The sequence below is a fragment of the Colletotrichum costaricense genome (assembly GCF_030867565.1).
Source record: "Colletotrichum costaricense strain IMI 309622 chromosome Unknown Scaffold_11.1, whole genome shotgun sequence".
NCBI classification, from domain to species: Eukaryota; Fungi; Ascomycota; class Sordariomycetes; order Glomerellales; family Glomerellaceae; genus Colletotrichum; species Colletotrichum costaricense.
Window position 1 is genome coordinate 1,326,878 of NW_026848240.1, and position 19,328 is coordinate 1,346,205.

Sequence of the window (19,328 nt, forward strand, 5' to 3'; positions counted from 1 at the left end):
ACAACCTGGTCGTGAAGTTAACGAAAGACAAGGGTTCACCGGTAGACTTGGACGAAGAGTTTTGCTATTTGCACAAGCCGCAACTCGAGGCTCATTGACCTTACTAGCCTAGTTTCAACTTAATGAGAACGTGAAGTATTCCTTTCCCTCTCTGATCATTGATTTTAGAAACTATCTATGATCTACATGCATTCTAGACATTGCGTACGCAATTGATCGTCTCTTGCTGGCACTGGCCTATATGGAACGGAGACTCCGTGGAAAACAAACATTCAGCTGCTTAAACATCGTGGCTGAGTCGATAGGACTATCGTATCACTATCGTGTAATCAGAAGAACAGGCTGCTGATTGTTCTATATCGCTATGTAGCCAGCACCTCAGACATCTAAATCCATGCCCTGTCGCGCAGCAATCACATTGGTGCAGAGCGCGTTGAATTTCATGTAATTCTGAACATCATCGATGCCAACCACGAAGGGATTGGCTGCATCAGGCTGGCGATGACTTAGAAGGTCGGCTTGGAACAAGGCGTGGTCGGCAATTTGGTGGCTCGATATTAGCGTGTCAACGCCCTTCCATCTTGGCCACATTGCCAAGATGATTCTGGGACACAATCTTCTTCTCTCTATCAACCTTGGGTGCGGGGATGCCAGTGCCGCCATTCAAGCCAGCGATATGAGGAACGCCCTGTTCAAAGACGGGGAAGACGAGGGACAGGTTGCCAGGGGAATGACCAGGAGTGAGTATGGACATGAATGTGACGTTGCCGACAGTGAGCTCCTGTTTGTCGATGAGGATCTGGTCTCTCATAGGCGGTGTTGGAATTGTGCTGGCGAGAGCAGCCATGGATGTCTAGGCAGCCTCGGAAGCCCAAAGTGTGGTGTTAAAGGTGTCTTTGAGATATTTGGCGCCACCGTCATGGTCGACATGCTCACGGGTGATAATGCAGTGTTTGATATCAGACCTCTTGAAGCCGAACTTCTGAAGGCCGGGGATCAGTATGGCATTGATTTCTTCCGGCTTGTCGAGAGCATCGATCAGAACGATACCGTCGCCGGTATCATATGCCCAGGCAGACACGAAGTTGTGACCGACAAAGTTGAGCCGGTCAAATGGTGAGAACGGCTCGACAAACCCGGCGGGAAATCGGAATAGTGAAGGGTACACCTGCTGAGTGATGCAGAAATCCTGGAAGTACTGATAGAGAGACCAGGTCTTGGCGAGATCAACGGCTTCGTTCAGGTATATGGTAACGTTCTCGGCTTTTCCGTTTGGGAAGGTCGTTCTATTGAAGAACTGGTCCAAAGTCGCAATTTGCGCGCTCACAACGGACAAATAAAGGGTGAGACAATAGGCGAGAAGGTTAGGAATACTGTTACTAAACATATTGGAAGTTCAACGAGTTGCCGAGATTGAATGATATCGAACAGGAGTCAAACACCATGACGTTTTCAGCGGATTGTACGTTGAAGTGTACAATTTCACGTCAATGCCGGATGAAACGCTTGGATTCATACTCCGGTTGTCGGGTATGATGTTCTAGACCCTGATGTAGATACTTGAGACGGTCAGATCACCCTTCAAATTTTCCTCATGGTAAACCCAGTTTTGTCCCAGGCAATTTAGCTTGGAGGGGCTACCGCACGCATTCCAGGTGACACCTCGTCTAGACTCTCTTTTCAGAAAAGATGCATATGAACGATGGCATCTTGCCTCTCCACATGAGAGGCAGTGAGCTTGACGTTAAAGCCTCCTCAGCCTCCAATACCTATCCATAAATCCACGTTCGCTTTTCACCGCTATGCGAGATATTTCGATGCCTCCATGTTGCCAACGCTTGCAAAGTCTGCATTAGACGCCGAAATTTAGAGCCCAACTCGTTATTACGTATCGAACGGAAATGATTTCTTTGTTGACTTGCAAGCCATACGTTTGGCTAGTTCGGTACCTGCTTCTATATTTCAAAGGTGGCGGAATGTCATTCATAGTGGCGGATGCCAAGATCATGATCCTGGATTGTGTAATTAAAAAGTGTACCGTATCGTGTGATTTTCCTTGGAAGCCTGATCCCGTTAAGGTCGATCATTTGCGCCTGTAAAGCCGGAAAAAGACCACCACATGATCCTGGATAATCATTATCTGGCAAACGAATACTCTGTTCGACCAAATTTTACAGCCCCATATTCTCCTTTTTACGGCCGAGTAACATGTCTATGTCTCTAACTCGGCGAAAAACTTCTGTATTCAACGGTCTAGGGACCCCTGATCAGGAATTTAGGGGGCGGGGAGACGACGCGTCATCTCTACAGGTATATGTAGGCATGACTCACAATATTCTTACTGATGGAAAGATCTGTCATGATTGGTGACTAGAAACTTAAGCATCATTAGGACATCCAATTTTGACGGGAAATACCCGCCGTGGGGCATAGTCAAAGTCTAAGCGGATGCAATTCGACTCCGAACCCCTCACTCGGGCAAGGAGGCTGCTTCATCATCGGCGAGGCCTTCCTAGTTCAAATTGTCCTGTTCAGGACAGCTTTATTCAAGCTATGTCCGTATTTCGGGAGCGATGGCAATGGATTCGGTGATCATTCTTGATCTTATCTGAAGAATTTCCAGCAAAGATATCTGAAAGCAATTCTTACGGCGCAACATACTTAGTGCGTTAGGGCCTGCATGGCTCAAACAGTGTAAGACATGTTGACGCTACCATTATGCCCGCAGCTATCATAGGGGGCCAGTCTGCCAACGCTGTGGTCAGACTGACCACAACAGGAGCAACTGTGCTGGACCAGCGCAGTGCATCAACCGCCCTGGTCCTCACACGGACAGCCCACATGAGTATCCAGCTCGGCTAGAGCGCGTACCCGGCGTGATTCAGTAAAAAGCAGTAAGGACATGCCGGGGACGGGCGCAGAGATCTAGGACCGAAAACGTCACATAATGATACACTCCTGATCCACAGCTCAACCATATACATCGTCCAGACAGGTGAACATATGTTCTCCAAGTCCACCTGCCACAATTACCGGGACAAAAAAACTTCCATCTTGTGAGTCAATTTCTCAATTCGAAGACCTTAACAAGCCACATAAGCCCAGATTACCAAACAGCTCCGTTTGCTCGGCCGCTGTCTAACGTCACCAGCCCTTAATTTCACTAGTGGACCAGAAAAGTGTGTCGTCCAAATGTGACTGAGCTCAGCGCGCGGTTACCAAAAAAGGACTAAATCGCTATACTCACTTTCGACATGACAGGGCCGACTGCAGTGGCAAGCGAACCGACTGGGGGGTCGCTCTTCACAGTAGTTATAATTCGTCGGTCGGGGGCTGCGGCTAGGAACAGCGGAGAAACCGTGATATTCAGTTAAGAGTGAAAAGAAAGATCGGTAAGTACACTCCAACTCTGTGAATGTGTACAACGAATTTCGCACCATCTAGCAATCGTGTCAAAAGTGTCTGACCTCTTTGTATTCTTGTCACGTTTTTACTGAACCCCGCACGATTGACAAGCTCAATGCGTTCTATAACGGGGATCCTACGTACATGTAACATGTACTGATTGGAATTTCGTGTAAGAGGGAAAAAGATGCTGACGCTATTTACAACCTTCAGCGGTAGCATCAACCAATGGATTATTAGACAAAACCCCACCACTTCATGTCTTCATTGCCTTGGGTCGAAACGGGATGCCCGACACCCTGGGCGTAAATGCCTTCAAGCTTACTGCCCAAGACATACGTCGTCCATCCGCTGACAGGACTGTTGGTGAGCACTTGATCCGGGGCAGTGTCGTAACCAAGGACCGGGGCCCAGTTCGCAAGCGACTTATTAAATGTTGATGTACCAATGATGGTGTCCGTAGAGCCGAGATAGAGTTGAATGCTAGGGTAAGTGCCAGTATATCCTGGATACTGATTCTTGATGTTCGCTGTGGAAGCAGCAGAATAGACGATAGCGCTTTTGAAGACGTCAGGGTAGGCTCCTGCCAAGGTAAACTACAGGTCGCATTGTCAGAGGGCTCACGGAGTCCAATATTCAAGGCGACAAGACTCACTGCCATTGTGCCGCCGGAAGACACCCCAGAGACAAATACTTTGCTGGTATTAGCTTTGTATGTGCTGACCACGTAGGCAGCCATGCTAGCAATTGATTGACTTGCGCCACCACCGTTATGCAAAAGTGATTTGCTAGAGGTCGCATCCCATGCACCTTGAGGGGATTCTGGGTAAACGGCGATGAAGCCGTACTGCTCCGCCAGCGTTGCGTAAGGTGTGGATGCGAATTGCTGCTGAGCGTTGCCGGAAGCGCCGTGGAGTGTAAACACGACGCCAGGAGAGGCCGCGACTTCGGCTGGAACGTAGATGTACATGTTAAGGTTACCAGGGTTACTGCCAAAACTGGTGACCTGTGTTAGAGCAGCTCGCTTGTCAGTCGGTCCCGCCATTGACAGATTGCCAAGGAGGGTGAGTGCTAGAAGATTGAGAAGCCTCATTGCGAACACAGCACCTCTGATGATGAATGAAAATCAACAAGGACAAGATAGAAATTGTTCGGACTTTCGTTTGAGCAGGGAGTGAACGATCGATCTGTTGACGATCTTGCGCTGGGGGCCATTATATAACAGAAGAAGTTAGGCGTTCAAGAACGCAAGCTCATTCTGAATTGCCGTGGCTCGAAGCACAACCACCGAGTATGCTGGAGTCCGAGTGCGTCCCAAGCGTTGCTCAACTGGCTGGAGGTCAGGAAATTGTCATCCCCGCATGTGTTTGCCAATATGCAAACTAACAACAATCCTGATTATGGATGATCCATCTCAATAGAAAGGTGTTAGAACGCAAGGGGATTGCGGGGTGGATCGCGTTACGGAATAGCGTAAAATAAGGCGCTAGACTACGTTGAGAATATCCGAAGCATGACAACTTACCGAGCAAACAAAGCAGTACACGCGAAGAGGAAATTCTTGGTTTTGCTGGACGGAGTAGATCTCGACAACGCCGTTCCTCTTGTCCCTCTTGTCAAAACAGACAATTGGAGGCTGCACGTCTTGAGAAGGGTAAAATTCGCCGGGTACTGGTACCCCGTTTTCTCGTGCCCAGCCGATCCTCAGTGGCCTTACCACCATGGGTCATGACAATGGAAGGGTTGGCCGAATTATAATAGTCAAACAAGGCTGGAAAAGGCAATGATGACAGCGAGGAGAACTCAGCAATGGCGCTAGTAAAATCGCTGTCATGCGACCTTGCTTGGGAACATCAAAACTACCTAGCTATTGTTTGGACTTTGGAGAGGCCAGTGATAGAGCTTGGCTTTGGTCAGGATGAGATCGAGACCGAGGCCGTCGACAAAAGGCGGGTTCGGAAATTCTGAAAGTGAACTAACCTCCCAGATATCCGGTCGGCACAGTTGCGAATTGGTTTTCGGACAATTTGCATTACCAATCGAGGAATGTGCCACATTGGCATACCAGCTCTCACTCCCCACTCACCAGGATTGAGACGCGTCGTCTTGTGGACAGGAGGCTACGCCGAGTAAGGACCTAGCCCAAGCTGCAAATTCGTAAATACGGGGTAGAACATAAGGGGTTATTGGATCCCAGATATTCTCACCCTTGATTACATTAAACTCGTGGTTCCTGCCCACTTCTGCTCGGCCCAATCTTCAACTTCATCCTAGTCGGGCCCGTGCTCTCATCGCGCCTCTTGTTCTCAAATTTCTGCCTGAGCTTTCGTCTACCCCCTCCTGTTTAGCGACTATGACTACGAATATGGAAGATCACAAAAACGAGACCATCTCATATGCTAGTGTTGGTGGGAAGCCATCTATCGTTAACCTTGAGAGGGTTCCCAGCTCAGTGATGGGAAGTAGCCTGGAACTCGATGAGAAGACGAACAGAAAGTTGCTTCGAAAAATCGATCGAAAGTTGATGCCTGTTGTAAGTCATGGCCCTTTCCTTGTCACGGTTGAATCTAACTTTGTAAGCTCTGCTTCACTTATGCCCTTCAATACTACGACAAGGCTATCCTCAGCCAGGCCGCCATATTTGGCCTGAGACAGGATCTAGAGCTCACCACCGGTCTCAAATATTCTTGGGTCTCTTTGATTTTCTATTTTGGATACATCGCAGGCACTTATCCAATTTCGTTCCTCGCCCAACGGTACCCGATGCGAATTGTCTGCACGGCTATCTGCGTAGCCTGGTCTTTCGTCATTCTCTGCACGCCCGCTTGTACATCCTATTCAGGACTCCTTGTCAACCGTTTCATGCTTGGTCTCATAGAGGCAGGTGTATCTCCCATCTTCATGCTTGTCGTGGGCCTCTGGTACACCCACTCAGAGCAGATATCACGATCCAGCTGGTGGTATTCTTGCAGCGGCGGATCTCTTCTTGTCTCACCTCTTATCAATTACGGACTCGGCCATATCAAGGGAGGTGCACTCAACTCTTGGCAATGGATGTATATCATTGCCGGTCTCGCCACCCTAGCTTGGGGTATCGCTCTCTGGTGGCTGTTTCCCGACAGCCCTCAGAATGCCAAGGGGTTCACAGAAGCCGAGCGCCGCCTTCTTCTCGAGCGAGTCCGACAGAACAATGCTGGTGCCGAAGACAAGCAGTTCAAGCCCTATCAATTCCGAGAAGCCTTGCTGGACTATCGAATGTGGGGCATCATTGTCTTGTCTACTGTGTCTTGCACTGGCTCCGGCGCCGTGACGACTTTCGGGACCATTGTGTTCAAGGACATGGGTTTCGACGTCTTTACATCTCTACTGCTCAATCTTCCTATTGGTGCTCTGGCCTTTATTTGTATCCTCAGTTCAGGTTATATTGGCAGAAGAGTTCCCAACTCTAGGTTCTACGTTGTTACAGGAGCATGTGTTCCTGTCATCTTGGGTTGTTCCTTGATCTGGCAACTTCCAGACTCCAACAGAGCAGGTCGTATCCTTGGCTTCTACCTTATCAACTTCTTCTCATCCGCATGGGTTCAGTGTATTGGCCTGGGCACGTCCAACGTTGCTGGACACACCAAGAAAGCTGTGTATGCTGCCGGGACGTTTATAGGCTATTCTCTCGGGAACATCATTGGCCCTCTCATGTTTGACGCGTAAGTACATCAGCATACCACGTCTGACCGTACGCATGCTAATGGTCATAGAAAATTTGCACCGCGCTACGACGAATCATTCACAGGAATCATGATCTGCTTTGCGGTCTGTGTCTTTGTTGCTATCACGCTCCGATGGGCACTCGACCGAGAGAACAAGAGGCGCGACAGAGTCCACGGTCCACCGGAGCTGTCTCACGGTTTGCAAGACCGGACGGATCGGGAGAACGAATCCTTCAGATATAATCTGTAGTTTGTGGCGAACAATGGAATGTACTCGGAAGAGATATCAGAGCTACAAGAAGAATGAGGCTTGCTTCAAAGTTTAGTGCTAACTCATTTTCTCCGTGTGAGGTAATTCAGTATGCGGAATCCTGCTTTCACGCTACCACACCTGCGAAAAAACAACGACACCGCTGCACTGAACTTGATTGCAATCACAACTGCGACGGGAGTACTGAGCAACTAAGGTACTTGGCACTTACTTACGTAAGTACGTACTCATAGGGTTAAGTGCGCCAAGTGGTCCAGGGGGAGGTGCAGGGTGGGGTTAGTTTAAGCTTAACTCAAAGTCTCTCATTGGCCGGTGAGGCGAATCATTGTCTGGATAAGTAGTCAAACAGTACTGCCCTGGTAACTTGGTAAAGCTCAAGACCAGTAAACTTTCTTGTCATCTCCTCATACATTTGCGTATAGTGGTGCAAGATGCAATTCATGACGGAGGGTAAAGGAGATCGATTTCGTCTAATGTAAATAATGCAGCCTGATTGTTTTGTATTCACCAAATTCAGAAGGCAGGTTAACCTGGTTTCTTCATTTCTCACTTGGATATCTCGGCTAACGAAAATGCGTAACGGAAATTCGAGATGTATACCTGAGCGGTTCATCAGAACAAACAAGAGTTATGACTATATAGTCGAAAAACACCAACGACAGACTAGATTTAGCTCCTACATCATTTAAGCGAGGTTGATCGACGAGGAGCTTCACATAAATAGACTCTATTGCATCGGTCAATTCTGATGCATGAGAACAACAGGGTTTGTGTTTGAATCATGTCATAGTGCTTGAATGGCAGTTTAAAGACAAGAGCCAGCTCTAGAGAAATGTAAGACCTTCCGTTCGACCGTCGCTTCGACCGACATACTCTCGCCCGTAGAGTACTCAACAAGAACTACCCAAACCACCCAGAAGCACGGCCCAGGGAAAGCATCGGCCAGTGACTAGCGTATCCCCAAAAGGCATGTGTTTATGGCTGTCTAGTAGCGCTTTTGCCCAAGAGGGGTTCTAGACAATCATGGTCTTGACCCGTCTTCGACGTGCCGAGGTCAAGCTCACCGCAGGTGTCGACACCGGAGCCAAGGTGGTAGGTTGAGCGACTGTGGTCACAGGCACAGAAGTCGCATTCACGGCCTCGATTACAGCTGCTCCACCGTTCATCATCTCCAAGCTTGAATGATAGTCGCTCGTCCCGTTGTCAGGGTCCTGATCAGTAGGGGTGCAGCTAGAATCAGCCGCAACAGATCCGTGCTCACCGCTGATGAACTGGCCATCTTCGTAACCACCACCGCCGGACGCGAGCATGTTCTCGGCAGCATCTTCGTACCAGCCGTTGATGAAGTCGCCGTGGAAGCAGTATCCGTTGCCCGAGGCGCTGCCACACGACAGCTGAAAGGGAGCGTCGCCTCTCCAGCCGTCGGGCACGACAGCTTTGGTGTTGTACCGGGCAGCATAGCGAAGCTGGGGGATCGCCTTCATGCCCTCAGGACACTTGTTGGATTCGTCGCTCCAGTCGTATGCAGCGAGGTTGTCCGGGTTGACGCAGTTGGGAAAGCGAAGCGAGACCTGCAAGTGCTGGTCGCAAGTGCTGGTGGGAAATTTGGCGATATCAGATTCACGCACGTTCGATCCTTCACAGAACCACTCCAATCCGTTGGAAGGGTGATCGGCCTCGGATTGGGTCTGCGCAGACGCGTTGCCGGAGATCATGGCGAAATCCTGGGGGATGGCGATCTCGGCGAAGGCATTGGTGTAATAGGTACTGAAGCGGAAGACAGGCACCTCAGTGAAGGTGTCACCATCGACGTAGTACAGTGTGGGGACCCCTGTCAGTCGGGTCAGATGCAAAGAAGCAAGATCAAGGTAAATTGCTGTCATACGTACAGTAAACAGACAAGTCGTTGGCATTCTGGCCGCTATAGCAGCCTTTCTGCAGGTCAGCCGAGGTGGGGAGAATATTGGTGACCGCGTCGCTGCCGAAGAAGGTGTGCATATGCGAAGTATAGGTGCCTGGAACGACAATTGGATCAACGTTCTTGTTCATGAATGGCTCATGGTGAAGTTCGGTCCAAGCTGCAGACAGACTGACGCCGGCGAGGAGAGGTAGTATGGAACGCATGTTGATGAAAGAAGGAGAGAGATAGATAAGAAGTTTGTAAGAAATGATTGTCCGATAGCCGATCACGACTAGGAAACTTGATCAACGAATGACTTTGTGGAAGAAAGGAGTGAAACACATAGATGTACAAACAAGAATGGATTGGCAAGTAGGCAATACTTCTTGAATGCAGCTCTGATCAGACTCTTATATGGCCTGTAGCCAACGCATGGTGATGCTTTCGAGAATTCTCTGTGTGTCCGAGATACAAAAGTAGACTAGGATTGGAGCCCCATTCGGCGGAGTAGCTACGTATGTATGCGTGCTCCTAAACTCCACGTGTGGATACTCGTCTGATTCCAAGATCAGGACTTCGTCCAGATGTCGGTCGGGACGACCAGGCCAGCCTAGTCTGGTTTCAGATCTAGGAAGCCAAGATTTCTTGCAAGCGGCAGCTGAACCCCATGCGCCCAGCTCGACGTGCCGGAACATCTGTTCTGTAGACTTTTGTAGTAGCATTGGCACTGGTCCAGCGAGGCTAAATGATTGTGAAAATAGAACCAGTATGTCGATCTAGCAGTCCTATATACGTCGAGAAAGAATCCTCGAATGACATTCTCTCCAGCGAATGCAAGGAAATCTAAGCTTTCTGGGAAGTTGTCAATTTCTTGTGTTTCTGTCCTTGCGTTGAAATAACGCACCCAGTACCCTGAAGCCAGATGCCTCCAGCTTGCTGTCCCGAACATATGTCGTAGAACCACTGCTGAGACTGCCTGTTCTGCAGTGGAATTATAGTTGATCACTTCGGCTTGGTCTCCAAGTCACGCATTGGAGGCGGATGTACTTTTGTACTGGCAAGGGATGTGATTACGCAAAACAAGCACGAGACAATGATTGCCGTTCTGGACCCAAATCTGCCACTATCTATTGGGGACCGCGGTATGATAGGTGTGGTGACGTGCTAGGCGCTAAACCGCATTGATAATATCCGAGTATCCGAGGTATTTTCACATTCCACAGTTTGAAGTACTCGAAGACTCGCTTTCTTGCGGCACGAAATGAAGACTAGTGTCAGGTAATGCTGTCCGATAGATAAAGATATATCCGTGGGAACTACTCTATTCTCGTAATATCCGAAGACAACGCTCTACGCAACGCAGAAACCAATATCCTGTTCCGTACCTTCAGAATGAAATTGGTGAGATGTATTCTCTGAGACCAAATACACTCCAAATAACAAGCTGCCTCACCTAAGATCTGCTGCCCATCATCAGCTGCCTTTCCTCATTCCCCTTCTTCCTCAACTGTTAACGGGCTAGCCATCATAAATCTGACGATGCGACGCTTTCTGCGCTCATCAACGCGCTCCGTTGCGCAGTGGTTGAGAGCACACCCTACGGGGCTAGCTCCTGCGGGAGACCTTTGTCGCCCCATACCAATCTTCTCTTCGTCTACCGGGGCATTCACTGGAATTTTGATCGGAACTACAGGATCTGCCCTGTGGTTTGCAGAAGGCACAGAAGGGCCTCGAAGCGATTTCCACGCACTGCAGACTAGAAGCTATGCCAGTCCAGCATCTACAAGGAAAGTATGTTTCGACTTCTACAACACCTCATTAACGTGACTTATTGCATTTTGAGAGACTAAGGATGTACCATTAGGGAATCGCACAAATTCGCCAAGAACTCGGAGACGCTTCGGTGGGCACGGACGAAGACGATATAGAAGAGCACGGATATTCAGAGTGGTCGACATCCAACTCATCCGTCAGGCCGAAAGCTGTCGTACGTCCAACGAGTACGCAGGATGTGGCCCGTATAGTCAAGATTTGTTCCCGCTACAGAATCCCAATGGTACCATACGGCGCGGGTTCCAGTGTAGAGGGCAACTTTTCCTCCACACACCCCGGGGTCTGCATTGACTTATCCCTTATGGACAAGATTGTGGAGTTTCACCCAGACGACTTGGATGTGACTGTGCAGGCTGGCGTAAACTGGACTCAACTTAACGAAAGCAACGAACTTAAGGCAAGTGGGTTGTTCTTGCCTCTCGATCCTAGCCCAACGGCACAGATTGGTGGCATGATTGCAACGAACTGTAGTGGAACCAATGCCATGAGATATGGCACGATGAAGGACTATGTTCTAAGTTTGACTATTGTACTAGCGGACGGCTCTATCATTAAGACCAGGCGTCGGCCGCGCAAGACTTCAGCTGGTTACAACCTGAACGGCCTATTTACCGGATCCGAAGGCACACTTGGAATTATCACGGAGGCAACCCTAAAACTAGCGGTTGTACCATCTGACTACAGTGTGGCAACCGCTACATTTTTAACTGTAAAGGATGCTGCGGACGCGGCGTCCAAGATGATTCGCAAAGGCATCAACCTCGCCGCTTGCGAACTGATGGATGATGAACAGATGAAAGTCATAAACAAGAGCGGTGGGGTGGGAGGAAAGATGTGGGAAGAGTTACCGACTCTGTTTCTTAAGTTCGTGGTTCTTCACACCCGATCACAGTTATTTCAAACTGACGAAGCACACTAGGTTTTCAGGTTCGCAACAAAACATCGAGGACAGTGTTCGGTTGGCAAAGAGCGTCAGTAGTTCTTCCAAGTGCCAGACATTTCTCTCTGCGAAGAAGAAAGAAGACATGGACTCTTTGTGGTCCGCTCGCAAACAAGCTCTTTGGGCTTGCCTTGCTGCCCGCCCGGAGGGTACGGAAATCTGGTCCACCGATGTAGCAGTTCCAATCTCACGTATGGCACAAATGATAGGTAGCGTACCGAATTCGCCTGTCTCAATTTTCGCATGCAAAGCTGACGGGTATAGAAGAGGAATCCAAAAACGATGCAATGCAGATGGGCCTCTTCTCCAGCGTACTTGGTCACGTTGGTGACGGCAACTTCCATCAGATGATCATGTATGATCCGAAGAGACCATCGGACGTGGCGAACGTGAAGGGCTTCATAAATGGAATGATGCACAAAGCTTTAGAGATGGAAGGAACTGTGTCGGTAAGACGTCGGACAATTGTTGTGCCTGAAATTTGTTCAGCTCTGATACGCAAACAGGGCGAACATGGCATCGGCATTGGGAAGAAGGTATGTCGGCGCGCACTCATGGAATGCCAACGACACATGATGAAGTGATACTAAAAGCCGCCGTAGCATTGCTTACTTGAAGAATTGGGCTCTGATACAATTGGGGTAATGAAGGCTATCAAAGGTCGCTTGGATCCTCAGTGAGTTACGCAAAGTATGAGTTGTTGCAACGCCTTTGCTGACATGAAAATCTAGCTGGCTCATGAATCCTGGGAAGATATTTGATGAATAAAGTTGGAAGTTGGCTCCTCTGAAACCACGTGTGACATACTTAGACTTCATAGACCGCAATGAGAGGTCGTTCCTTTGAGAGTATTTCGGTCGCTGGGGTGAGTCATCTGGCTGTGACGAATAGCCAGCGTTGAAATAGTCCCATGAATCGTATTCCATCGTTCTAGCTTTCTCTGGGTAGGAATGTTTGAGGATGAGTGCTGGTTTGAAGGCTTTTTCAAGGCCATTGGGACGCATCTTTCCAACCAGCATCACACGCGAATGTTATATTCTTCTTCTCAAGCTTCGTCAGTGGTGATGCATTCTTCGCGAAGTCCTTGACGGACCTTCGATAGGAGTTTGCTAATACGAGAATGCTTTGAACATCATTGACGTATACTGGTGTCGCCCAACTGAGTATTGCTGGATCCTTTCCAGACTACATCCTGCTTCCATTGATTCCCACGATCCGGCCGAGATACTTGACCTTCTGAATGTGGAATTCGCATTTTGCAACAGTAGACGCCGTGCCCCTTTGGTCGATCCAGTACTTTCCGTATGTGTCTTTCGTGCTCTCTCAAAAGTCGCTGCAGATCAGAATGTGGTCTAGATGCCCAGACCGTACAGAGAAGATCGAGATGCTCTCTCCGAGGGTCGTTAACATAGGTAGTGGTGGAACGTTATAGACCAGCACTTTCAAGGTCAGTGGGTGGGTCCACAACCGAGGGGTACATCTCTACCTACCAATCCACTAGTTCACTGAGTGAGGTGAGTATAAGAAACCCCGCATCCCTCCTCCAAGCAAGTTCCTGCGAAAATCTCCCCCTGCCGCTATCAACCATCTGTTGAGCAAGAAGTCAGTAACCACGCTTGTGTCATTCGACGGATTCATACTCCCAGCCCATATCAGCATCATTGTATTTCTTACACGCTTTCATTCTCACATGTTGTTCCCGTCTCCATCATTGCGAGGTCATAATTATTGATAAGAGTTGTGCAACTCAAAATATGTCCTCCGACAGTCGAGGTAGCCTTCAATTTCAACCGCCCAACAGGGCAGCGTCTCCGCCCAACTCAAAGATACGCAGGGCATACTTATCGTGCGAGACGTGCCGCAAGCGCAAAACTCGCTGTGTTGCCAACCCCTCAGGCCAGTCTCAGCCATGCCAGCGATGTGAGCTCGACGGACGAGAGTGCGTAATGCGGAGCACGAGGAACGCATCCCGCAGGCGCCCAAGACATCAGCCGCCCCGAGACCCATCAATTTCACCAGCCTCCATAGGCAACCTCAACAACAAAGCAAATGCAACCGGCTCCATCAACGTTGGTAGTGGTGGCGACTGTCCCAGTGACCTTGAGAGAGCCGCGGCTGACGCTGGAGTGTTCCAATGTGAGCCTTCACCCATCGAGCCGTCTCCACCAGCTTCGCAGCCATCCGCACGTAGGAGGATTATCTCAGCCCATCTGCACAACACAGCCGATGACCTGGACTTACTTACGTTCACTGCTGCTAGTCAACAATGCAAGGACTACGAGGTAACGCCCCAAACGGTGACTTGCCAAAGTCAAGCATCAATCGTACCCACCATGCCAAGCGGAACTTCCGACTGGGAACGGTTCGTTCTGATCAAAAGACGAATTTTAAGCAAGACTGAATTGATCGAGTATCTCGACTTCTATTTTAGTATCATATGGTCGATACGTCCTGTCGTACCTCCATTCTACCGGGATCGTGAGCGGTATGGCATCTTACCGATCGAGGAGCCACTGCTAGTTCTTACACTCATCACGATCTCATCCCGCTACCACGTACTCTCCGGGCTCCACGGTGAGATTCGTTCAGAAAGAATACACTGGCAGACATGGAAGATTTGTCAGCAGTATTTGCAGTCAGCTCTCTGGGGCTCATCATACACACGTACCCCTGGTGCCGTTGCATCCATGTTACTACTAATTGAATGGCATCCCAAGGCAATCAACAATACAGTCGCATTCAGCAATGACGAGGAACCTGAAAGTAATGTCACGGGATCTCAAAACTTGTTGCAAAGAGAACCGCTGGGTACACAATCGGGACAGCATACTTCGTTGACGAGCCAGCAAAGATACGGCATGGCAACGCTCCTCGAAGACCTCAATATTGTCGCTCCTGCTTATAGAAGCAATAAGATGTCATGGTAAGTGCTACATTATACCAAGTTTGAGTTTCAAACCTTTCTCTTCTCATAGTTGGCCACGGACCTTTGACATGTTGCAGGATGCTTCTCTCGAATGCCATAGCTCTGGCTCAAGAAGGCTGTTGTTTTGATTACGATCAACAAAGCACAAACAAAGAACCGCTCAAATCGACAACGCAGTCTGCTAAAGATACTTTGCGGCAGCAATGGAACCAGCTAAATTGTGTTTTCATATATTTAACCGATGAACACTTGAGCTTGCGTTTGGGGTTGCGCCCGCTTTTGCCCGAAAGCCAGCGCGAGGCAGTACGTTACCGATTCTCAACGACCTTCGCTAGCCTGCTTCCCGACAGCGCTCTCTGGGAGAGTTACTACGAACTTTTTAACGAGACAAGAAGATTGCGTACACTCCTTCAGTCCCTTCGGAAACCGGGAGTATCAACACCACCTAGTGCCGACATCCTACCTGAAGTACAGCATGTAGACAGAGCGTTATCGCGTTGGAGAAGGAGCCACGAGAATCTAAGGGCAGACCAATCCGAGTTGCTAACCACATGCCTCGATCTTGAGTATCACTACATGGTCATGTATAGCTGCGCCCCGGCTGGCCACGTTCTGTACAACAATGTCTCCATGGCATTGGCTGATGACAAGAGACAGGCTCTGTCGGTACTGGATAAAAAAGCAGCAGATGCCAGCCGTGACATACTCTCTATTTTCACGAGGGTTTCCAGAACCTCACACATTACGCGGTATCTCCCTGTACGGTGCTGGTTGTTCATCGTCTCCGCCAATCTTCATCTTCTGAGGGTTAGTTTCCCTCTTCTCGTCATAACCACGAAAGCTTGAATTCGCCTTCTGAGAACTGATACTGTTGAAATTCTTCTAGAGCACCTTAATTATAAATCCACACGTGAGCGAAGCACATCAGAATGTACAGCTTTTGCGTGAATCCATCAAGTCAATGCGCGAAGGAGCCGCGGATGACATTCACATGTCGGTGCGGTATGCACGCTTCCTAGACATCCTGCTCGATGCGTCTCTTTATTCATCCTCTCGGGTACACAGCCCATCGGGAGCAGATCAAGAGGGCTTTGTCCATCAAGGGCTAGGGACGACCATCATTCCCCAAGTGAGGGATGTTCTTGATGAAGTGTCAGGTTCTCGCCAGGACACAAGTTTCATGGCGACCTCAATATTAGACGACTTAGAGATGTTCGATTTCCCTCAAAGCTTTACGGTGCATGGAGATGCGCTTCAATGGTGGAATAACTTTGGTGCTTCTTCAATAGCTGGCTGGACGGAACCATAACTGTTATGTAGAATCCCGCTCTTCTCAATAAGCCTACACTTTTAGCTTATTGGAAGGCGAACAGACTGGATTCTGGATTTTTCAATATTCAAAGTTCTATAGAATGGCTAAGGATCGCAAAGTTGCTTCCTCTCGACGAAGCCGCTCTCGGCATCGGACCCAAGTACTTCACTGATCTTGTCACTCGTAACTAGCTGGTAAACCTTGACGTGACTCGAGCTCAATAGTGGGGAGTCTCGCGTTTTAGCTTCGTCACTATCCGTTTTCGAGTTCTTCCATCCATGCAGTCGAGTGCAATGAACCGCTGTTTCGGGAATATGAAGTCATCCCTTCCTGGTTCAGGTGTCCGGCAAGTGACAATGTCTCTTTCTACACAGTGGATGCCAGCGAATATTGGACCGAAAGTCCTTCAGTCCTGGATAATTCCGGTCCTGATTAGAATAATTGAGTAATCTGAATATTTCTTCTTCGTCATTCGGCTGTCCGAAGCCTTGACAAAACGTGCCTCTTACTGGATTGTCAAGGACAGCTGTGCGCACTTAGGAACTGCCTTCTTGTCATCTCGACGACGTTCGAGACACTGATTTAGACGAATCGATCGTTTCCGACTTTCTGTGGGTGCCAGACCTCCCATTCTATGTATCCCAACTTTATTCATTGGCATGGGCTTTCCACTATGACGCCACGATGTTCAGAAAGTTGGGTTCACTATCGAAGCACTCACTCTGCAAGATGGCTATAGCATAATAATCACTGAACATGATGTTGAGATGGGCACCACTTTGACCAAAGAGGGGAAGAAACAAGGCTCTAGGTGGATTTGTAAGCTTTAAATTTCTGCCCCTCGTCTGCGATAGTTACCTATTGTCCGTCACCAATGGCTTCTCACGTATCGACACCGTCGCTTTGTCTTCCTCTGGGCTGATATCTAAATCTCCCTCCCTCAACCCTCTTCTGCTTCTTGTACTCATCGGAGACGTCCGTCCATCAAAGATGTAGTCCTTCCTCGCTGTCTGCCACAACGGAGAAAGTGAACCATTTGTCTGCTCAATGGCCGGAAGTGCCAGCGTCATTCCATTGTTTTCACCATTCGTCCGGTTGTTGCTATCAGCCAACGTGGCAGAAGGTATGCTCTCGGGGCCTCGACAGTCGCAGGCGCTCATTCGAGTGAACGCCAATAGTTTGTTGAGCACGACGAATTCAACTTTGAGCTTGACGCTGTAGACAAATGGCTTGCACATTGTCTGAATCTCGAATTTGTCGCTGTATTCCAGGATGATCAGGCCTGTGTCTAGTATAAAGACAACAGCAAACAGTGAAGCCAAGTGTCGCACCATGTTTGCAACAGCCCTTGGTTTGATTGCACTCAACGGCTTGAGGCTTTTGTAGCCTTCGTATAGGAAGAGCGATGCGATGATGGTCTCCTGGATCGTGAAAACGACGAGTTCGACCTTTTCGTATATCTTAAAGGGCATTACGTATTGCTTGGGGCTAGTGTTGGCGAGGAAGAAGATCACCGTCTCCGGGATATGCATCGTGACGGCGTTGAAGATGATCATCGTTAAGATCCAGCGGATCTTCCGCTGGCTGTGAACAACCAGATGCAGCCGCGACCAAAGAACAATGGCCTGGCCTGTGACCATCGAGTACCAAGCGATCGGGATAATGATACTCGATGCGAAAATCGCTTTCTGGTAATAGCCAAAGTACCGCAGAATAAAGGCGATCACATTGATGTTGATGCCAGTATTAGACACGATCATACTCCAGAAGTATCTTCCTCGTCGGCGCTTGAACGTTGTGAATATGGAGAAAAAGGTTTCGATCGTATTGTAGTATGCGGTCGCAGCGAATGCAATCATTACCATCGCCTGGACCTGCGAGACCGAGATGGTGCCCGTCTCTCCAGCCATCTCTCAGTCGAGAAGTCCAACTCGGTAAATCGACGGCGCCAGTAGTAGTTCGTACCTTGGGGAAGGCATTATGCAAGAGGAACACAACCGAGCGGTGGCGGCGGCGTCATCAAGACGAGATGGAAGATGCGACGGCGCACGCAGCCTTACTACGTAGGGTAAAAAGGATGCTCACTAGTACTTAAGACGAGCGCCATTCATCTGCCAGCTACAGACTGCACTCTCATATGCAGGTTCATGACCCCAGGTGCTGCCACAATAAGGTTTGGGAACCACCCCACGAAGAAAGCTTATTTGCTGTGTGGGTGCTACCGATCCGCGTCGACAGTGAAACCAAAAAGATCGCAGAGCCAGTCAGGGTCTTGTTACTGACTCGTTTGATGCTCCGGCTCTCTAGAGGAGGCGAAGCAGGCGGCGACGGTAAGTTGTGTGTAACCTCCGTACACTACCTGGTCGCTGTGAATTTGGATTACACCGCGAGGTTGCATAAACTCAATATGGTTTTCAGGAAGGTCGAAGCAGCTCGCCTCCAACTATTGGTTCCCAAAGACATGGCAAGCTTGATGAGTTGCTCCGTTGCCTCAGAGTCGCCGGGGAAGCGTGGACAAGTGATTGGTTCTGGAGAATTCACACGGAAGAAGACTGGATGTGGTTCGAAGCTGTTCTTTGTGGAGTTCAGATGGCAAACAAGTTTCCTGGGGGACCGGAAACACTATGGAGATCTGGCCGTTTGAAGCGCAGGATGGGTTCTGCCCACGGATAATAAAATGAGGACTACTCTGGTCGAGTCTGACGTCTTTGTCTGCAGATCATTGCAAAATTTTGCTTAGCTTGAGACAGAAAGACTTCCCAAAGTTTCCAACATGTGTTGATCGAAAAGTGCAGGATTGTAATCGAATTCTAGTTCGCCGAGTAACCACATATGGCTTTACCGTTAAGGAAAGTCTGGGACTATCGAGGATACATAAGTCGATTTGAGCAACTCGACTTTGAAGCAAGATACTAATCCTGTCTTCTACATGGATGCTCCATAGAGAAAGATCTACCTGTGTGTCAACTCTCTTTCGAATGCTTGATTGAGTGTTAAAAACATTTCGAGCTGGGCTTGATAGCGCACTGGGATTTAT

At 49.0% G+C, this 19,328-nt stretch overlaps 8 protein-coding genes across 8 annotated transcripts; 3 read left to right on the top strand and 5 right to left on the bottom strand.

The window, feature by feature from the left end:
* Positions 1-378: 378 nt before the first annotated feature.
* On the bottom strand, positions 379-811 carry CCOS01_10796 (uncharacterized protein; the record flags this gene model as incomplete). Its single annotated transcript, XM_060458950.1, has 2 exons — positions 379-550; positions 612-811. 2 exons carry the CDS (start codon positions 809-811, stop codon positions 379-381), a joined length of 372 nt encoding a protein of 123 aa, XP_060310752.1.
* Positions 812-853: 42 nt separating this feature from the next.
* On the bottom strand, positions 854-1,387 carry CCOS01_10797 (uncharacterized protein; the record flags this gene model as incomplete). Its single annotated transcript, XM_060458951.1, has 1 exon — positions 854-1,387. The coding sequence occupies one exon, from the start codon at positions 1,385-1,387 to the stop codon at positions 854-856; it is 534 nt and encodes a 177-aa protein (XP_060310753.1).
* A 2,254-nt stretch (positions 1,388-3,641) lies between these two features.
* CCOS01_10798 (uncharacterized protein) lies at positions 3,642-4,498 on the bottom strand (the record flags this gene model as incomplete). The annotated part of the gene is made up of 2 exons (XM_060458952.1): positions 3,642-4,001; positions 4,061-4,498. 2 exons carry the CDS (start codon positions 4,496-4,498, stop codon positions 3,642-3,644), a joined length of 798 nt encoding a protein of 265 aa, XP_060310754.1.
* Positions 4,499-5,758: 1,260 nt separating this feature from the next.
* CCOS01_10799 (uncharacterized protein) lies at positions 5,759-7,359 on the top strand (the record flags this gene model as incomplete). The annotated part of the gene is made up of 3 exons (XM_060458953.1): positions 5,759-5,938; positions 5,986-7,106; positions 7,158-7,359. The coding sequence occupies 3 exons, from the start codon at positions 5,759-5,761 to the stop codon at positions 7,357-7,359; spliced, it is 1,503 nt and encodes a 500-aa protein (XP_060310755.1).
* A 1,034-nt stretch (positions 7,360-8,393) lies between these two features.
* On the bottom strand, positions 8,394-9,504 carry CCOS01_10800 (uncharacterized protein; the record flags this gene model as incomplete). Its single annotated transcript, XM_060458954.1, has 2 exons — positions 8,394-9,211; positions 9,270-9,504. 2 exons carry the CDS (start codon positions 9,502-9,504, stop codon positions 8,394-8,396), a joined length of 1,053 nt encoding a protein of 350 aa, XP_060310756.1.
* A 1,315-nt stretch (positions 9,505-10,819) lies between these two features.
* Positions 10,820-12,821, top strand: CCOS01_10801 (uncharacterized protein; the record flags this gene model as incomplete). The annotated part of the gene is made up of 7 exons (XM_060458955.1): positions 10,820-11,071; positions 11,145-11,977; positions 12,033-12,084; positions 12,263-12,502; positions 12,560-12,589; positions 12,656-12,729; positions 12,785-12,821. The coding sequence occupies 7 exons, from the start codon at positions 10,820-10,822 to the stop codon at positions 12,819-12,821; spliced, it is 1,518 nt and encodes a 505-aa protein (XP_060310757.1).
* A 3,119-nt stretch (positions 12,822-15,940) lies between these two features.
* Positions 15,941-16,482, top strand: CCOS01_10802 (uncharacterized protein; the record flags this gene model as incomplete). The annotated part of the gene is made up of 2 exons (XM_060458956.1): positions 15,941-16,108; positions 16,300-16,482. 2 exons carry the CDS (start codon positions 15,941-15,943, stop codon positions 16,480-16,482), a joined length of 351 nt encoding a protein of 116 aa, XP_060310758.1.
* Positions 16,483-17,145: 663 nt separating this feature from the next.
* Positions 17,146-18,201, bottom strand: CCOS01_10803 (uncharacterized protein; the record flags this gene model as incomplete). Its single annotated transcript, XM_060458957.1, has 1 exon — positions 17,146-18,201. One exon carries the CDS (start codon positions 18,199-18,201, stop codon positions 17,146-17,148), a length of 1,056 nt encoding a protein of 351 aa, XP_060310759.1.
* Between the last annotated feature and the right edge of the window lie 1,127 nt (positions 18,202-19,328).